The sequence below is a fragment of the Coregonus lavaretus genome (genome assembly GCF_964263955.1).
Source record: "Coregonus lavaretus genome assembly, chromosome: 23".
NCBI classification, from domain to species: Eukaryota; Metazoa; Chordata; class Actinopteri; order Salmoniformes; family Salmonidae; genus Coregonus; species Coregonus lavaretus.
In genome coordinates this window covers 12467415-12487334 of record NC_140010.1, presented here as the reverse complement: position 1 = coordinate 12487334, position 19920 = coordinate 12467415, and the positions used below count along the sequence as shown (strand labels likewise).

The window sequence follows — 19920 nt, the reverse complement described above, 5'->3', positions numbered from 1 at the left end:
CCATGTTTCAGAAAAGCAGAGAATATTGCAGTTACCAGAGTCCCGTTGAAAGCAAATCCGCAATCGGAGGTCATCCATCTTATTATCAAGATTAACTCTATTGGCCAATAGAATGGAGGGAAGAGGTGGCCGGTTTTCCCTTTGCCTTAATCTCGCCAGGACTCCCTCTCCTGCCTCTTTTTCACCGGCTATTCCTCTTAGGTAGCCCGAAAATTTGGTCGGAACTACACTAAGAGCCCAGAGCAGATGAGTCGAAGTTGAAACCAGAATTTAGGTTAGTAACTGACGATTTGATGTTCAAAAGTTATCGATCATAAGAAGTGATAACGGATACATTTAGTGCAAAAAAAAGATAAAGATAAAATGCCAAAATAATTACATAATAGCAAAGTTGGGTCGGAGCTCGCAAGACGGCAGCCATACAGTACGGCGCCATCTTCATGACTCCTGTCATGAACCGCTAAGGGGTGCCAAACACCAAGCACAAGATGTTGAAGAGATGTCAGATATATAAAAATAAATACATTTATTGCAGTTTCAGAGCAGCATATCACTTTACATTTTAAACATTTAGAATAAAGTTCATTAAAATAATATTCATGATCTGGAGAGAAAACAATGTGTAAACATTCATGACTAGGCAGTAGCTTTTCCCAAATTGGAAAATATCTGGGTCGTTCCACGAAAATAGTGCCTTTTGAGTCTCTTGAAAGTCCAATATCTTAAACTTCACATGCAAAACATTTTGGGACCGTATCAACAGTCGACTAATGAAAAAAAATACAGAAAGATAGTTCGAGTGGATTTTCTGTTTAAGAAGAAATTGTGCACTCATTTTGTATTTTAGAACCCAGTTATATTAAATGAAGTGCTCTTTAACATAGCATGGAAAATAAAATAAATGCTATTTTTAATATGAGTAAAGACTTGCTAAAGTGCCAAAATTCAGCATTTTGATATATCCCTCCATGCACCGTCAGTAACTTCTCGGAAGATTTTAACCCATTTAGCCCCAACATTTCTCCAAGTTTTCACCATCATTGTAAAGCCCTAGTTATTGTTGCTTTGACAGCCATTTCTGAATATTATTATTTATTTAATGTGATTAGTGATTCATTTGTCTGTCCCTCATTTTAAGGTCAACCCTGTTATGTGAACTGAACTCATTTTAATAGTGAAACTAATCCTTAAAAAAAAAAAAGATCTAAAGAAACATTGAACATCTAATAGTAATCATAGTGTAAAAGCAGGTGGCCTGGTTCTATTATTTTTGGCCATTTTCTGGTGTTTTGTAGTGGAAGACTGAGCGGGTCGAGCGTAACAAGTCAACCCTGTTACACATAGATACAGGCTAGAAATGTTTTAACAATAAAAAAAATTGTGAAGCTTGCATTCAATTGCCACTCCCTGTTGCACACAACAAGCTTCCATTCCCCGTCACAAGGGGATTTATGGCTGATATAAGATGACATCGTCAACCCTGTAACTTTATTTGGCACTGAAGCACTTACTATAATAATTTGTAAAATGTAACACCTCTTGAGATGGGAAAAAGTGTAAAAAATAAAATTAACATGTGACAGAATGTTAAAGTTATGTGACAAAAGTTGACCAAGTTACAGTTATCAAAAGGCACCGAATTGGTGGAAGCAGAACCCTGATTTACCCAAATTAAGGTTTGGCTGCCACTTCACAAAAGCTTAGAGACTTGGAGATGCTTTGCTTAGTAAAAATCGAAATATAAAATAAAGAAGAAAAATAAATCAGCATGTTCATTAAAGTGCTCTCTGATTGAATCGAGTTTTGGTGAACACCGATGTACCACTGTTCATCCTGAGACAGTGGTGGCGTTGAAACATAGGTCATGTTCATTAGGGCACCCAATGGGAAATGAAAATGAGTGCGACATATTGGACAAATCAAGGTAGTCCTTCCGTTTCAGTCCATTTTCTTCTGTTTGGTGCCTAATGAACACGGCCATGGACTGCCATCTGAGTGGTCTGTTGAGTCACAGTAATATGTCACTGGAGTGTGTCTTCAGGTGAGGCTGTTTCCTCTGACCCTAGCGAGAAGATACTGCAGCAGTCTCCACCTCCGTATCTGTCCCTGGACCTGACCCGAGGATCTTCTCTACTGTGGAAGTTGTTGAACTCCTGCCAGCTCCCTCGCTTTGAACTGCCTCTGGAAGAGCTGAGGAATAAAGCACAAACAAGGGTTGATCACAAAACACATGGAAAGAGAGCCTTGCAGTGGAGAAGGTGAAAATCTTCAAGTTCTTCGGAGTACAAATCACTGACAATTTGAAATGGTCCACTCACACAGACAGTGTGGTGAAGAAGGCTCAATAGTGCCTCTTCAACCTTAGGAGGCTGAAGAAATTCGGCTTGGCCCCTAAGACCCTCACACACTTACACAGATCTACCATTGAGAGCATCCTGTCGGGCTGTATTACCGCAACTGCACCGTCCCCAACTGCAGGGCTCTCCAGAGGGTGGTGCGGTCAGCCCAACGCATCACCGAGAGCACACTGCCTGCCCTTCAAGACATCTACAGCACCCGGTGTCACAGGAAGGCCAAGAAGATCATCAAGGACCTAAGCCACAGCCTGTTCACCCCGCTATCATCCAGAAGGCGAGGTCAGTACAGGTACATCATAGCTGGGACAGAGAGACTGAAAAACAGCTTCTATCTCAAGGACATCAGACTGTTAAATAGCCTCCACCAAGTACCCTGCCCTGAACTTAGTCACTGTCTAGCCAGCTACCACCTGGTTACTCATCCCTGCATGTTAGAGGCTGCTGCCTTATGTACATAGACATGGAACACTGGTCACTTTAATAATAGAACACTGGTCACTTTAATAATGTTTACATACTGTTTTAACACAGCCATGCAAACTCCATAGACAAACATTGGCAGTAAAATGGCTTTACTGAAGAGCTCAGTGACTTTCAACGTGGCACTGTCATAGGATGCCACCTTTCCAACAAGTCAGTTGATCAAATTTCTGCCCCGCTAGAGCTGCCCCGGTCAACTGTAAGTGCTGTTATTGTGACGTGGAAATGTCTAGGAGGAACAATGGCTCAGCCGCGAAGTGGTAGGCCACACAAGCTCACAGAACGGGACCGCCGAGTGCTGAAGCGCATAAAAATAGTCTGTCGTCGGTTGCAACACTCACTACCGAGTTGCTGATCCTAATATTTCTATATTTTACTTTAGATTTGTATTGTTGTGAATTGTTAGATACTACTGCACTGTTGGAGCTAGGAACACAATCATTTCACTACACCCGCAATGACATCTGCTAAATATGTGTATGCGACCAATAAAATTTGATTTGTGATTATCCTACTGATTTGATTTACTTCCCAGCACTGGTTTAAGACACTGATTGACATTTCTCACACACACAGCTTATTCTATTGTAATATCAATAATATTTGAAGGACAGCTTTTTTCCATCTTTGTAACATTGCAAAAATCAGAAAAGTGTCCAAAAATGATGCAGAAAAGCTCATCCATGCTTCTGTCACTTCTAGATTAGACTACTGCAATGCTCTACTCTCCCGCTACCCGGATAAAGCACTAAATAAACTTCAGTTAGTGCTAAACACGGCTGCTAGAATCTTGACTAGAACCAAAACATTTGATCATATTATAACCTCCCGAGTGGCGCAGTGGTCTAAGGCACTGCATCGCAGTGCTAGCTGTGCCACTAGAGATCCTGGTTCGAATCCAGGCTCTGTCGTAGCCGGCTGCGACCGGGAGACCCATGGGGCGGCTCACAATTGGCCTAGCGTCGTCCAGGGTAGGGGAGGGAATGGCCGGCAGGGATGTAGCTCAGTTGGTAGAGCATGGTGTTTGCAACGCCAGGGTTGTGGGTTTGATTCCCACGGGGGGCCAGTATAAAGAAATAATGTATGCACTCACTAACTGTAAGTCGCTCTGGATAAGAGCGTCTGCTAAATGACTAAAATGTAAAATGTAAATGTAAATTATTCCAGTGCTAGCCTCTAACACTGGCTTCCTGTTAAGGCTAGGGCTGATTTCAGGGTTTTACTGCTAACCTACAAAGCATTACATGGGCTTGCGCCTACCTATCTCTCCGATTTCGTCCTGCCGTACATACCTACACGTACGCTATGGTCACAAGACGCAGGCCTCCTTACTGTCCCTTGAATTTCTACGCAAACAGCTGGAGGCAGGGCTTTTTCCCATAGAGTTCCATTTTTATGGAATGGTCTGCCTATCCATGTGAGAGACGCAGACTCGGTCTCGACCTTTAAGTCTTTACTGAAGACTCATCTCTTCAGTAGGTCCTATGATTGAGTGTAGTCTGGCCCAGGGGTGCGAAGGTGAACGGAAAGGCATTGGAGCGACGAACCGCCCTTGCTGTCTCTGCCTGGCCGGTTCCCGTCTCTCCATTGGGATTCTCTGCCTCTGACCCTATTACGGGGGCTGAGTCACTGGCTTACTGGTGCTTTCCATGCCATCCCTAGGAGGGTTGTCACTGACGTGATCTTCCGGTCCGGTTTGTCGCCCCCTCGGGCTCGTGCAGTGGAGGAGATCTTTGTGGGCTATACTCAGCCTTGTCTCAGGGTAGTAGATTGGTGGTCTGTTGAAATCCCTCTAGTGGTGTGGGGGCTGTGCTTTGGCAAAGTGGGTGGGGTTATATCCTGCCTGGTTGGCCCTGTCCGGGGGTATAGTCGGACGGGGCCACAGTGTCTCCCGACCCGTCTCAGCCTCCAGTATCTATGCTGAAATAGTCTATGTGCCGGGGGGCTAGGGTCAGTCTGTTATATCTGGTGTTATTCTCCTGTTTTATCCGGTGTCCTGTGTGAATTTAAGTATGCTCCCTCTAATTCTCTCTCACCTCTCGGAGGACCTGAGCCATAGGACAGTGCCTCAGGACTACCTGGCCTGATGACTCCTTGCTGTCCCCAGTCCACCTGGTCGTGCTGCTGCTCCAGTTTCAACACTTCTGCCTTCAGCTATGGAACCCTGACCTGTTCACCGGACGTGCAACCTTGTCCCAGATCTGCTGTTTTCAACTCTTTCTCTCTACCGCACCTGCTATTTCAACCTCGAAATGCCCGGCTATGAAAAGCCAAGTGACATTTACTCCTGATGTACTGACCTGTTGCAACATCTTGGAGAAAAATCTGGCCTTAATGGCCATGTACTCTTATCATCTCCACCCGGCACAGCCAGAAGGGGACTGGCCACCCCTCAGAGCCTGGTTCCTCTCTAGGTTTCTTCCTAGGTTTCTGCCTTTCTAGGGAGTTTTTCCTAGCCGCCGTGCTTCTACATCTGCATTGCTTGCTGTTTGGGGTTTTAGGCTGGGTACTTTGTAACATCTGCTGATGTAAAAAGGGCTTTATAAATACATTAGATTGATTGACACTAAGCCATTTACTATACGTTCGTATTCTTATCTTTTATTATTTCTTATCGTTGTTGCAATTTCGAGAAGGAACTTGCTAGTAAGCATTTCGTTAAACGATGTATACCATGCGTATCCCATACATACGACTAATAAAACTTGAAACACGTGTATGGCCCCGTGTAGCTCAGTTGGTAGAGCATGGCGCTTGCAACGCCGTTCGTTTCCCACGGGGGGCCAGTATGAAAATGTATGCACTCGCTAACTGTAAGTCGCTCTGGATAAGAGCGTCTGCTAAATCACTAAAATGTGTCAAAAACCTAAATGACCGACTTTATGACAATAGCGAGCTGGGATAGAGCACCTGCTGCTGTCTGGTATGAGGCGTAGTGTGCGGTAGAGATCAGCTGTGGAGGGCATGCCAGCGACAGGGGCAGCTTTAGGAGTGGAGAATGCAGCGTACGTCCGGGATTTGGTCAGCCTGGCTGGAGTGGATGGGATCCTCATCTCGGGCTCACTACCTAGAAAGGAAAACACAATTGTGACCAACCATGCATAAAACAAACCACACATCAGAATATTAATGTACTTTTTTTTTTCTATGCTGCAGCATAAATATATGACTTACTGGTTGATAAGGCACGTGGAGTTTCTGATGCAGAATGTCGTTTTCGGTCCACAAATGGAGTGATGTTCAAGAACTGATTCTTGTGCCACGAGGCACGGTCTTCCTCAAAAGCCTTTTTCTGTGGAAACACAATGGAGGAAATGGGTAAAATGCATTAAAAAAAGGTCCAATGCAGATGTTTTTTTTTTAAATCTCAAAGTCAAAATCATTAAAATGGTCAAAAATAGCAATTTCTGAAACAAGAATTTTGCAAGGACTGGCTGGGAGTGGGAAACTGAAAATGACCTGTTCCTGTTTTGGAACTATTTTTTATTGGTCTATTAACTCATTTACCGCCTGGTGATTACACCATCCCACCAAAACAGGCTGTAATTTCAGGTGGTCTTTTCAAACAGCTCTTACACTAAAAAGGGCATCATCACAATTTTACAGTATTATTCCAACTAGGGCTGTTAGGTGACCGTATTACTGCCACACTGGCGGTCACGAGTCTTGATGGCAGACAAATTCCACGTCACGGTAATTAGGCTTCTCCAAGCTCTGATGCTGCTGATGGTCATTAGTAGCCTACCAAACTTGCTAACTGCCTGGTACTCAGCACTCTATTGTCCCTCTAATCACTCTGACATCAATGCAAATGTAATTGAAAATCTAATCAAACACTTCATGAGAGCCCATGAGCTCATGTTGCGCAACATTTCTATAGGCTATGCAATTACGTGAGAAAACAGAGTGATGGACTCTTAAAAATAGGATCTCATCAGCTTTCTATAGGCTAGGCCTACTATATTTGTTTATTAAGCACATTGCTTCTCTTTACAACAGGATGGCATGAAAATGAACCATGGGAATAGCGTCCTCCATTTACTATTTAAGTGCATAGATGACTTTTTTCCCCTGCCCGTTTCGAGACGTGCATAATAATAATGGTCCATTCTAAATCAAAACACATTTCACACATATATATATATTATTTGGTTTATGTAAAGACAAGATTAAATCAAGAATAGTTTGATGGGTGACAATATTAGCATATCACTTGTGAATTATATATTAGCAGGCCGGAAATGTAAGGCATTATCAAGTGCTTGTCAAATTGTGAATGAGAGACTGATGAAGTGTGTACAGCCAGCGCAAAAAACTTAACAGAGCTCATGCCTTTCATGCGACTTTTTTCAAATCATCATTAGTCGCACCATGCAGCCTTAGAATGTATTAAAAATCAAAACATATAGCCCAACGTTTGTAGAACAACTAAAGTTACATTAATAACTCTAAATTAAGCATATAGGAGTACCTATTTCTTGGTTAACCGCTCAACACAGAATAGCCGCATGTCCGCACTCCCTCAAATCGTTTGGAGACAATATCCTTTTTATTTTATTCAGCTTTGTTCAATTGTATTATTCATACTATAAAATAATGGCACGGAATTAGTAAAAAAAATGTAACACCTTTTTATCCCCAATTTCGTGATATCTAATTGGTAGTTATAGTCTTGTCCCATCGCTGCAACTCCCGTACGGACTCAGGAGAGGCGAAGGTCGAGAGTCATGCGCCCTCCGAAACACGACCCTGCCAAGCCGCACTGCTTCTTGACACACTGCTCGCTTTACCTGGAAGCCAGCCACACCAATTTGTCAAAGGAAACACCGTACAACTGGTGACCGTGTCAGCGTGCATGCGCCCGCCACAGGAATCACTAGAGCGCGATGGGACAGGGACATCCCGGCTGGCCAAACCCTCCCCCTTGAGGAGGCGCACAATTGGCCCAGACGACGCTGGGCCAATTGTGCGCCACCTCATGGGTCTCCCGGTCGCGGCCAGCTGCAACACAGCCCGTGATCGAACCCGGGTCTGTAGTGATGCCTCAAGCACTGCGATGCAGTGCCTTAGACCGCTGCGCCACTTGGGAGGCTTAATGCCACGGAATTCTAAGCAAATCTTTTCTGCTATATGAACTAGTGTAGCCCACAGCCATATGGCATAGCCAGATCAGGGCAACTAAAATCAAATGTTATTTGTTACATACGCTGAATACAACAGGTGTAGAAATGCTTACCTACAAGCCCTTAACAAAAAAATTATAAAAAGTAACAAAATAACAATAACGAGGCTATATACAGGGGGTACCGGTACCGAGTCAATGTGCGGGGGTACAGGTTAGTCGAGGTAATTTGTACATGTAGGTAGGGGTAAAGTGACTATGCATAGATAATAAACAGCGTGTAGCAGCAGTGTAAAAACAAATGGAGAGGGGGGGGGGGGGGTCAATGTAAATAGTCCAGGTGGTCATTTGATTAATTGTTCAGCAGCCTTATGGCTTGGGGGTAGAAGCTGTTAAGGAGCCTTTTGGTCCTAGACTTGGCGCTCCAGTACCGCTTACCGTGCGGTAGCAGAGAGAACAGTCTATGACTTGGGTGACTGGAGTCTTTGACCATTTTTTGGGCCTTCCTCTGACACCGCCTAGTATATAGGTCCTGGGCTATCCTCTGTAGCGCCTTACGGTCAGATGCCGAGCAGTTGCCATACCAGGCAGTGATGCAACCGGTCAGGATGCTCTCGATGGTGCAGCTGTAGAACTTTATGAGGATCTGTGGACCCATGCCAAATCTTTTCAGTCTCCTGAAGGGGAAAAGGTGTTGTCGTGCCCTCTTCACGACTGTCTTGGTGTGTTTGGACCATGATAGTTTGTTGGTGATGTGGACACCAAGGAACTTGAAGCTCTCGACCCGCTCCACTACAGCCCCATCGATGTTAATGGGGGCATGTTCGGCCCGCCTTTTCCTGTAATCCACGATCTGCTACTTTGTCTTGCTCACATTGAGGGAGAGGTTGTTGAATAACTCAGAGTATGCTATTCTGTTTTTCTGAAACAGGCTTCATGTTTTTTTTAGACCTATCTAAAATAAATAATGGATTTATTGTGATGGTGTAGGTTATATTACATTGATTTCTTAGATGGTAGATGTTCCAAAGGTCTGCATCAGTGGCTTGTAGGCTATGCGTGGAAGCCAGAAGATGCTAAATGTGTTTATCTTAATTAACGGTCAGGTTTTTGCTTGACAATCAAATGTATTGACCGCCACAGCCCTAATTCCAACCTCATAGTATGGAATAATATAAAACACAGGAAAATTGAATTTGACTGCACTGGGCCTTTAAGTGACAACTTGGCAAAATGTACACTGCTCAAAAAAAATAAAGGGAACACTTAAACAACACAATGTAACTCCAAGTCAATCACACTTCTGTGAAATCAAACTTCCACTTAGGAAGCAACACTGATTGACAATAAATGTCACATGCTGTTGTGCAAATGGAATAGACAACAGGTGGAAATTATAGGCAATTAGCAAGACACCCCCAATAAAGGACTGGTTTTGCAGGTGGTGACCACAGACCACGTCTCAGTTCCTATGCTTCCTGGCTGATGTTTTGGTAACTTTTGAATGCTGGCGGTGCTTTCACTCTAGTGGTAGCATGAGACGGAGTCTACAACCCACACAAGTGGCTCAGGTAGTGCAGCTCATGGAGGAGGCCGTAGGAGGGCAACAAGTGGCTCAGGAGACGTGGAGGAGGCCGTAGGAGGGCAACAACCCAGCAGCAAGACTGCTACCTCCACCTTTGTGCAAGGAGGAGCAGGAGGAGCACTGCCAGAGCCCTGCAAAATGACCTCCAGCATGTGTCTGCTCAAACGGTCAGAAACAGACTCCATGAGGGTGGTATGAGGGCCCGACGTCCACAGGTGGGGGTTGTGCTTACAGCCCAACACCGTGCAGGACGTTTGGCATTTGCCAGAGAACACCAAGATTGGCAAATTCGCCACTGGCGCCCTGTGCTCTTCACAGATGAAAGCAGGTTCACACTGAGCACATGTGACAGACGTGACAGAGTCTGGAGACGCCGTGGAGAACGTTCTGCTGCCTGCAACATCCTCCAGCATGACCGGTTTGGCGGTGGGTCAGTCATGATGTGGGGTGGCATTTCTTTGGGGGGCCGCACAGCCCTCCATGTGCTCGCCAGAGGTAGCCTGACTGCCATTAGGTACCGAGATGAGATCCTCAGACCCCTTGTGAGACCATATGCTGGTGCGGTTGGCCCTGGGTTCCTCCTAATGCAAGACAATGCTAGACCTCATGTGGCTGGAGTGTGTCAGCAGTTCCTGCAAGAGGAAGGCATTGATGCTATGGACTGGCCCGCCCGTTCCCCAGACCTGAATCCAATTGAGCACATCTGGGACATCATGTCTCGCTCCATCCACCAACGCCACGTTGCACCACAGACTGTCCAGGAGTTGGCGGATGCTTTAGTCCAGGTCTGGGAGGAGATCCCTCAGGAGACCACCTCATCAGGAGCATGCCCAGGCGTTGTAGGGAGGTCATACAGGCACGTGGAGGCCACACACACACTACTGAGCCTCATTTTGACTTGTTTTAAGGACATTACATCAAAGTTGGATCAGCCTGTAGTGTGGTTTTCCACTTTAATTTTGAGGGTGACTCCAAATCCAGACCTCCATGGGTTGATAAATTCGATTTGATAATTTGTGTGATTTTGTTGTCAGCACATTCAACTATGTAAAGAAAAAAGTATTTAATAAGATTATTTCATTCATTCAGATCTAGGATGTGTTATTTTAGTGTTCCCTTAATATTTTTGAGCAGTGTAATTCTTCCATCTTGAGAACTTCCCAAAAATAAAATGGATACCTCATGTCCAAGGCGAATGGCAGCTTTAGTGAAGTTCTTTCTCTCCCTCTCAAAGTTCCTCCTCTGCTCGTCAAAGAGCCTCCACTCCTCTTTGAGACGCTCCTTCTCCTCCAGAGTGTAGCAGTCATTCAGAAGAGCAGCAGTCTCATCATCATAGCAGGGAGAGTTGAACTGCTGCTGCACACACACAGACAAACGTGGACACACACGAGGAAGAGGAAACAGACATAACATTTGACTGAATAACTCCTGTAAGGGTCTATTAGACTAACCTCATCCCAGGCTATTGCGCACAGCACATATAAGCCTTGGGCATATTCATTACACCAATTCTGTTGTAAAACGTTTCTTAAAATGGAAGCTAATGAAATGGAGAGGGACCTACCTGAATTTGTCCAATACTAACTCTCGTTTTAGTTACAAGACTGTTTGAACTAATGATTACACCCCTGGTACATCAATGGTTCACAGTTGGCCTTAGAGGGAGTGTCCTCTGTAGCTCAACTGGTAGAGCACGGCGCTTGTAACGCCAAGGTAGTGGGTTCGATCCCCGGGACCACCCATACACAAAAAAAAATGTATGCACGCATGACTGTAAGTCGCTTTGGATAAAAGCGTCTGCTAAATGGCATATTATTATATATTATACCATTGAATTCCATGGAAGTGACCTTACTGAGTAAAGTACTTGTCATCATTTAATTTTAGCGAATCACACGACTGCGAGGCGTGGCTCTGTGCTTGTGGTGTGCTAGTGTACGGGGGAGGGTTAGTGTGAAGGTGTTTGTGGGAGATGATTGGTTGGTAGATTAAGCCAATGCCTATGCACCAGGACATTCTCCCGGTCTTTCTGTACTGGCTAACGAAGGCCAAGTTCGACGCGTTGGTCCACCAGACTCTTCACACATTTGGTCAGAAGTGTCTGGGAACAAGATTAGTAAGGCTCAAATTCAAGGCAATAAAAACAGATGTACTGTAGATATTTGTAGCTCGGTTTGAAAAGAGAGCCTTGTGTTGCGTTGTGGGTTTAACTAACCTGTAGGAGCTGCTGCTGGGTCTGGATGAAGTCTTTACACTGCTGGACCTCCAGTCTCATCCTCTCCATCTCCTCCTCATGGATCTGTCTAGGGACCAGCTCTTTACCAGCACGCTGCTGGCTCTGCTGCACCAGTAAGGCTGATGATACAACACATTATGATCAATGGTGAAGAAAGCTCCCTGTGAGAAAATATATAATTTTTTGGCAGCAGAATAGTTTAAAATGCAGCAGTACTGGTAGTAATTTTATGGCAGTCAGCCATACATTGATTTGGTAATTTACAGTACCTACATGTAACACCAGTTAATGCCCAGAGAAAACCAGTGATAACTACTGAGTTACAGATTTATTGTCAACTTCTATGATAATATGGGTGATGTGATGATGTCTGTACCCTGGCTGTCCAGTCTCTCCATGTGGCTCTTCAGTCTCCTCCATTGCTGCCGGATGCTATTGGTCAGCTGCTCCCGGGCGTGCTCACAGGATTGTTCCCTGGCGTGGTCACATGACTGGTCCAGGGTCTCTCTACTGCAGTCGCCAACTTCCTTATCCCTGTCTGAGCCGGCCTGAAGGCAAAACAATTATCACTTCTTCTTATCTTCACAATGTTAGCCAGATGTCACTCCCATCCATAATGTAAAGTGCTTAGAGAGCTTGGGATAGGCACTACATAACTGAAGATGCAATTCAAGATTTACATTTGTAAGAGTATTATCAAAATAAATTAGGTTATCCATCTACAGTGAGCTCCAAAGTATTGGGACAGTGATACATATTTTGTTGTTTTGGCTCTGTACTCCAGCACTTTGAATTTGAAATGTGCAAACAGTGAGTGAGAGGTTATTTTTTCCATCCATATCGGGTGAACCGTTTAGAAATTACAAAAAATGTTGTACATAGTCTCCCTCCCCCCATTTTAGGGGACCAAAACATTGGGACAAATCACTTATGTGTTTTAAAGTAGTCAAAGGTTTAGTATTTGGTCACATATTCCTAGCACGCAATGATTATATCAAGACTGTCACTCCACAAACTTCTTGGATGCATTTGCTGTTTGTTTCAGATTATTTTGTGCCTAATAGAAATTAATGGTAAATAATGTTGTGTCATTTTGTAAATAAGAATAGAATATGTTTCTAAACACTTCTACATTCATATGGATGCTACCATGATTACGGATATGATATTTATGTGTCTAACTTTCTCACTCATTACTTTCTCAATCATTATCCACAATTAATTCAGGACTATCCGTAATCATGGTAACATCCACATGAATGTAGAAGTGTTTAGAAACATATTCTATTCTTATTTAAATGTATCTCTGTCCCAATACTTTTGGCGCTCACTGTATTGTCACATAAAAAACCCAAATAAAAACCTAGGGGACTACTGGTACTCAGATATTGTTTGTACCTGTTCTAGGCTGTCTTCCACACGGTCTCCTCTGGAGCTGGAGCAGGGTTTCCTAGGACTAGGACTCAGAATGGACACCATCTCCCTCTTCATCTGCTGCAGCACCTTCTTCAGCTCAGCGTTCTCCAGCATCAGGGCTCTCTGACGACCCTCATAGTCACTCAGCAGGGACTTGTACATCTCCCCCTCATGTCTACAGTAATGGCAAATAAACACACACCCATCAAAGTGGCTTCTGCAAAGCTATGTAGGATTTGTTGCATTAAGAGTTGAATGCACTTAAAACAGACATGGTTCAGATAGATGAGTGTTGCTACCTGGCCTCCACCTTTCCAGTCTTCCATTGGCTTCTCTTTCCATCAGCCCGTCCCAAGTAGTTCAATACATCAATCGCTAGTAGAGATAAAGGAAAATGAGGGACTTGTTATAAAGACCTACATTATCATAAAAATAAAAATAAAGGATACTTGGTTGCAAAGATTTTCACATTTCCAACAACCTTTGGAATAAGGAGGAAACTATGTCTTGAGACCATGCTCCAGCACCCCTACCTAGTTTCTTATCCCTCTTGTCCACCAGTAGCTGGTTGAGGCGTTCTTTGAGCTTGGTGCTCTCCCTCTCCTTCCTCTTGGTGTCATGGTTGTACTGAGAGGCTCTGCTGGCGATGATGCTCTGGAGCTTCTGCACCTGGGGTGTGTTCAGTAGGGAGAAAACATTTTGAAACAGGGAGGTACTACCTGAACTTGTCCAACATGAACACATTATTTTTCCATTGCATAATGCTTTGCTACGGTGTGCCCTACTGAACACGACCCTGATTAGGGTTGTCAGACATGATTTTACAGGCTCACACACAAACTACATTTCCCATGGATGCTTGCAGTTACATAAGCACATCATTAAATATACAGTACAATGATTAACAATTTTATTACAACGTTTTTACCTCATCTTTTTCGGTTTTCAGGCAGTTCTGCAGAGTCTTGATTTTGAGTTGCAGCTGCCTCTCTGCCTCGTGCAGTCCCGACTTCTCTCTTTTAGAGAGCTCCAGCTGATCCTGGGAACAAACAAATGTACCTGACATTATATAGCCTAGTGTATGTGAATGGGCTCACCTTGACTAAGACAAGACCATAACAAGTTCTACTATAAGCAGTAAGCAAGCACCTTTCACCCAAGGTCACTGTACTGTACATCGGAAACATGACTGGCAGTGTTGTTGCGGTAACCCCCCGTCTCAGTGTTTCTCCTATCATTCTATAGGCGCCCCAACCTAGCTCCCCATGCTAGTGTTCTATTGACAACATACACCCTGTCTGGAAAACGATCTATGGGAAAGACTGCCTGACCTTGAGTCTGGAGTTGGTGATCTGCAGGTGTTCCAGGGCGCTGGAGATCTTCAGACTCTCCGTCTCCTGCTCCTGCAGGCTGCGTTGGCTGCGGCGCTGCATCTGGAGCAGCTCATACATGCCGTTCAGAGCTGGCACCGTGTTCAGCCCCCCGCTTCCCTCTGGTGAGCTGGCCTCAATACAGGCTGAGGAGAACCCCAGAGAGTCCATCTCCTGTACAAGGCCCAAAAAAGAGAGCAGACAAATAGGTTAGTGCTTAGAGGATTCAGTGCATACTACATGAGATAAATGAAGAAGCTTCAGATACACAAAACCTCAAATCAAGTAGTGAAAAAGAATAGTGATACCTGGCTATATAAACAAGCAAGCAGCACATTACACAATGCTACTTTCACAGAGTATTGGGAAAGTATTGATTTTCTAAATGTAGCCTATATAATAGCCATTTCAATGGTGCAGTACCTGATTGATGTAAGAGATACACTGGGGAACATTGTCCTCAGTGCAGAAGGCACTTAACACATTGTAGGAACTCTTAGACAGTGGCATTGTGGAGGAGTGCATTGTAGGAAGGTTTTTATGATGCCTCGAGGGGGACATCATCAGTCTTGCTATGCCGGAGATCTCATGGTTTTCTAAACACAGTAGGGAAATGGAGATAACAACCAATTGATACATTAGGAGTTGACGCAAACAGGCTGCCTAAGAGGCTTAAAATGTTGTTCTAAAATTAGGGCACAAAGATACATCCCATAAAATCAAACAAACAATTCCCCATCAGAGACCCCATTTGAATTAACTTACCTATTGATGGCTCTATAGTTGCTGTAGTCCACCAGTCTTCCATGCCAACACAGCGTCAGGACAGTAGGGATCATCCGTGAGACAGACCAACCGGAGGCTCCTCTCACTGGAACACAATCCTAAAATAGAGCATCAAGCAGCAAGCCAATGACATAAGAGTCTAATGCAGGATAATCTGGGTCAATTCTTCAACACCATGCGGGATTAAACATCATCCATGTGACGTGCCAGCATGGGACGGGTTGGGGGTGGGTGGGGTAGGGCTTTCAGGCCTTGGCTGTTACACTGGACTGTAGTAGAATTATACTTTGAGCTTGAGTAAAGAGGGTTTGCATGTTAACTTCAACTGGGCTAATGTGTGTGACTGTATGCCAGAGGGAGGCTTTTAGACACACACACACACACACACACACACACACACACAGGAGTGCCATTGTGTGGTGTGTGCAAGGTTTAACAATGTCACTGAATTCAAAATGCTAAGATAGTTTGAGAAAAATAGCTTTAACAATAGACGCAACTGCAGACACGTTATTCAAGAGGGCCTCCTCAGTATGATCCTTCCATTGGTCAGATCCCTTTGACTCTATAATATGATGCTAAGATTTTCCTGGTGCAACAAGCTGAACCACATTCTACACTCTCGCAACTCCGCTTTAAATAGGCCCCTGGGGCAGTTCTTGTGCTCTGTTTAAACATGGTGTGCATTCCATTGTAGACTTAAGTATAGTAGACCCGACTGTCTTGATAGTCTTGGGCAACACGTGATCAGTGGCATGTATTCATGGATGCCAAGGGAAGCCAGGCTTTCCCAAATATTTGACCAATAAAAATGTGTAAATTATAAAATAATGTATCTTTCGTCTCTCTCTGCGTTTTCAGAATTTTCCGTCAATTCGCAAGTGGCTGAATCTCACTGGAGAAATCAACCGCGCGAGGGAAACAGCGCCCCTCTGTCTCAGTATGTGTAGCCCATGTATCTGATGCTGTCTGGACCAAAAGAGAATAACATGTTGCCGCCGTAGCATTTGATTGATTGATGCCAGCAAGCATTTGGCCTCCCTTGTTACATTTTTTAAATAAAATAATTAGCCAATCAGCGTTGAGCTGAGCTCAACTGTGGGTTGTCCGGGTGCAGCAAACCTTCTTTGCCCGCTTTGAGGATAACACAGTGCCACCGCCGCGGCCAGCTACCAAGGACTATAGGCTCTCCTTCTCCGTGGTCAACGTGAGTAAGACATTTAAACGTGTTAACCCTCGCAAGGCTGCCGGCCCAGGCGGCATTCCTAGCCGCGTCCTCAGAGCATGCGCAGACCAGCTGGCCACATGTTTCAAGATGGCCACCATTGTTCCTGTACCCAATAATGCAAAGGTAACTGAACTAAATGACTATCGCCCCGTAGCACTCACTTCTGTCATCATGAAGTGCTTTGAGAGACTAGTCAAAGATCATATCACCTCCACCTTAACTGTCACCCTAGACCCTCTTCAATTTGCATATCGCCCCAATAGGTCCACAGACGATACAATCGCCATCACACTGCCCTATCCCATCTGGACAAAAGGAATACCTATGTAAGAATGCTGTTCATTGACTAGGCCTATAGCTCAGCATTCAACACCATAGTACCCTCCAAGCTCATCATCAAGCTTGAGGCCCTGGGTCTCAACCCCACCCTGTGCAATTGGGTCCTGGACTTCCTGACGGGCCACCCCAGGTGGTGAAGGTAGGAAACATCTTCACTTCGCTGATCCTCAACACTGGGGCCCCACAAGGGTGGGTGCTCAGCCCCCTCCTGTACTCCCTGTTCACCCATGACTGCGTAGCCATGCACGCCTCCAACTCAATCATCAAGTTTGCAGACGACACAACAGTAGTAGGCTTGATTACCAACAATGATGAGACAGCCTACAGGGAGGAGGTGAGGGCTCTCGGAGTGTGGTGTCAGGAAAATAACCTCTCACTCAACGTCAAAAAAACTAAGGAGATGATCGTGGACTTCAGGAAACAGCAGAGGGAGTACCCCCCTATCCAAATTGACGGGACAGCAGTGGAGAAGGTGGAAAGTTTTAAGTTCCTCTGCGTACATATCACTGACAAACTGAAATGGTCCACCCACACAGACAGTGTTGTGAAGAAGGCACAAGTGTCTCTTCAACCTCAGGAGGCTGAAGAAATTTGGCCTGTCACCTAAAACCCTCACAAACTTTTACAGATGCACAATTGAGAGCATCCTGTCGGGCTGTATCACCGCCTGGTACGGCAACTGCACCGCCCACAACCACAGGGCTCTCCAGAGGGTGGTGCGGTCTGCACAACACATCACCAGGGGCAAACTACCTGCCCCCCAGGACACCTACAGCACCCGATGTCACAGGAAGGCCAAAAAGATAATCAAGGACAACTACCACCTGAGCCACTGCCTGTCACCCCGCTATCATCCAGAAGGCGAGGACAGTACAGGTGCATTAAAGCTGGGACCGAGAGACTGAAAAACAGCTTCTATTTCAAGGCCATCAGACTGTTAAACAGCCATCACTAGCACAGAGAGGCTGCTGCCTACATACAGACTAGAAAATCACTGGCCACTTTAATAAATGGAACACTAGTCACTTTAATAATGCCACTTTAATGTTTACATATCTTGCATTACCAACTCATATGTATATACTGTATTCTATCTATTGCATCAAACTATCTATGCCACTCTGATAATGATAATGACATTGCTCATCCATACATTTATATATTCTTATTCCATTCCTTTACTTAGATTTGTGTGTATTAGGTTTTTGTTGTAGAACCTGTTAGATATGACTTGCTAGATATTGCTGCACTGTAGGAACTAGAAGCACAATCATTTCGCTACACTCGCAATAACATCTGCTAACCATGTGTATGTGACCAATACATTTGATTTGATCACGGTGGTGTATGAACGAATGGGAGCAAACAACGCAATTATCACAACATAGGGTGTAATATGGCTTTTTTACCGGCTTGGCTTCCTCAGTGATTTTAACCACGCACTGCTACTGCATGTGATAGCACCTGAGTAGAAGGTAAATCGAGCCACAGTGGTAGTAGCTATGTGGCGTCCTTATCCATTTACCCAGGCTGCATAGCTGTCTCTTATCTGCACTCACTCCCATTTAACTTTGCCCTATGTCACACTTTAACCAAAACAAGGGAGTTACAGAGCCACATCCACTCACTGTGCCTCCATCTGAATTTAGCTTTGGGACACAACCAATAATTTTGGACACAACATTGGGAGTCTGTGTTGGTTGGACTCCCTAATACACAGACTCCCAATGTTGTGTCCAAAATTATTGGTTGTGTCCCAAAGCTAAATTCAGATGGAGGCACAGTGAGTGGATGTGGCTCTGTAACTCCCTTGTTTTGGTTAAAGTGTGACATAGGGCAAAGTTAAATGGGAGTGAGTGCAGATAAGAGACAGTTATGTCCCGATGTTATGTCCAAAAAGCAATCTGAATTCAATAAGAGCAGGCAACTGACAAGAAGCAAACATTTTAGCGTTGACATTATCAGACATTGGGTGAATATACAGTTATAGCCTAACGTTACTATCAACACACCAAACGATATTTTTTTATCATCTTATTGCGATGCTGCAAGTGAGATCAGTAAACAAACAGGTGCTCAGTTGAAAACGTAAACACTTCGCGAGATAACGTTAGCTAGCTAGAAAATTAAGTTAGAGTTAGCTAAAGTTAGTTAACTAGCTTGCTAGCCATGTAGAAAGCTACTACAGTATCAGTATCGTTAGCTAGCTGCTGGAGTACTAGTAGCTAGCTAGGTTTTGATGAAACGATGCAAAATATTTTTGTAGCTAACAAAGTTAGCTAGCTAGCTAGCTAGCTATGACATGTCATTGCTGAATGCCGGCGTTAATTTAATGTGGATACTCACTTGATTTTGGGTCCGACGTGGAGTGATGGATTATATTGGATTAGCCTGCCTGCCAAACCAACTCGATGCCAATTCAAGAAGGCTACAATGTGAAATGCGTCTCTATCTAGCTATAGTTAGCTAACTAAGTAGTTCTTGACAGTGAATACCAAACTAGCCCACATTGGCAAAGGTTGATTTTTTTAAGTCCACCTCTTCTTAGCTTCAAAACAAACACCACCGTCATTGGCGAGCGCGTTGTCAAGCAACCAGTATCAATCCGCTGTATTGGATCATGCGCACAACCCTCGTTCCTTTGACGGACGATTTATGCAAAGGTTAGGGCTATATATGATCCCTTGGGAAGTCCCTAACCTAAACCCTAACCTTAACCCTTACCTTTACATTTAACAGTTTTTTTTAACCGTTTTAACTGTCAACTTCAATGGGGTGACGTCAGAGTTGGACGTCCCAATGACATTTATGCAAATTAGGAATGCTGTCAGGTGCATTTAGCCTACCTATGAGTGATTATACACTATATATACAAAAGTATGTGGACACCCCTTCAATTAGTGGATTCGGCTATTTCAGCCACACCCCTTGCTGACAGGTGTATAAAATGTAGTACACAGCCATGCAATCTCAAAATATAAACATTGGCAGTAGAATGGCC

The 19920-nt window shown here is 44.4% G+C and overlaps 1 protein-coding gene across 3 annotated transcripts; it reads right to left on the bottom strand.

The window, feature by feature from the left end:
* Positions 1–507: 507 nt before the first annotated feature.
* LOC311150803 (afadin- and alpha-actinin-binding protein-like) lies at positions 508–19455 on the bottom strand. 3 transcript variants are annotated; one of them, XM_084188336.1, is made up of 14 exons: positions 19266–19455; positions 15332–15450; positions 14990–15162; positions 14528–14740; positions 14125–14235; positions 13730–13865; positions 13496–13571; positions 13179–13371; positions 12157–12328; positions 11760–11899; positions 10724–10897; positions 6012–6129; positions 5748–5904; positions 508–2190 (listed from the first exon to the last, which is right to left on the bottom strand). In XM_084188336.1, exons 2-14 carry the CDS (start codon positions 15372–15374, stop codon positions 2022–2024), a joined length of 1875 nt encoding a protein of 624 aa, XP_084044462.1. In that variant the 5' UTR covers positions 15375–15450; positions 19266–19455; the 3' UTR covers positions 508–2021. The 3 variants fall into 3 exon arrangements, with proteins under 3 accessions (XP_084044462.1, XP_084044461.1, XP_084044463.1); XM_084188335.1 differs by having other exon boundaries at positions 10724–10900; positions 19266–19413; XM_084188337.1 differs by having other exon boundaries at positions 508–2181; positions 10724–10900; positions 19266–19413.
* Between the last annotated feature and the right edge of the window lie 465 nt (positions 19456–19920).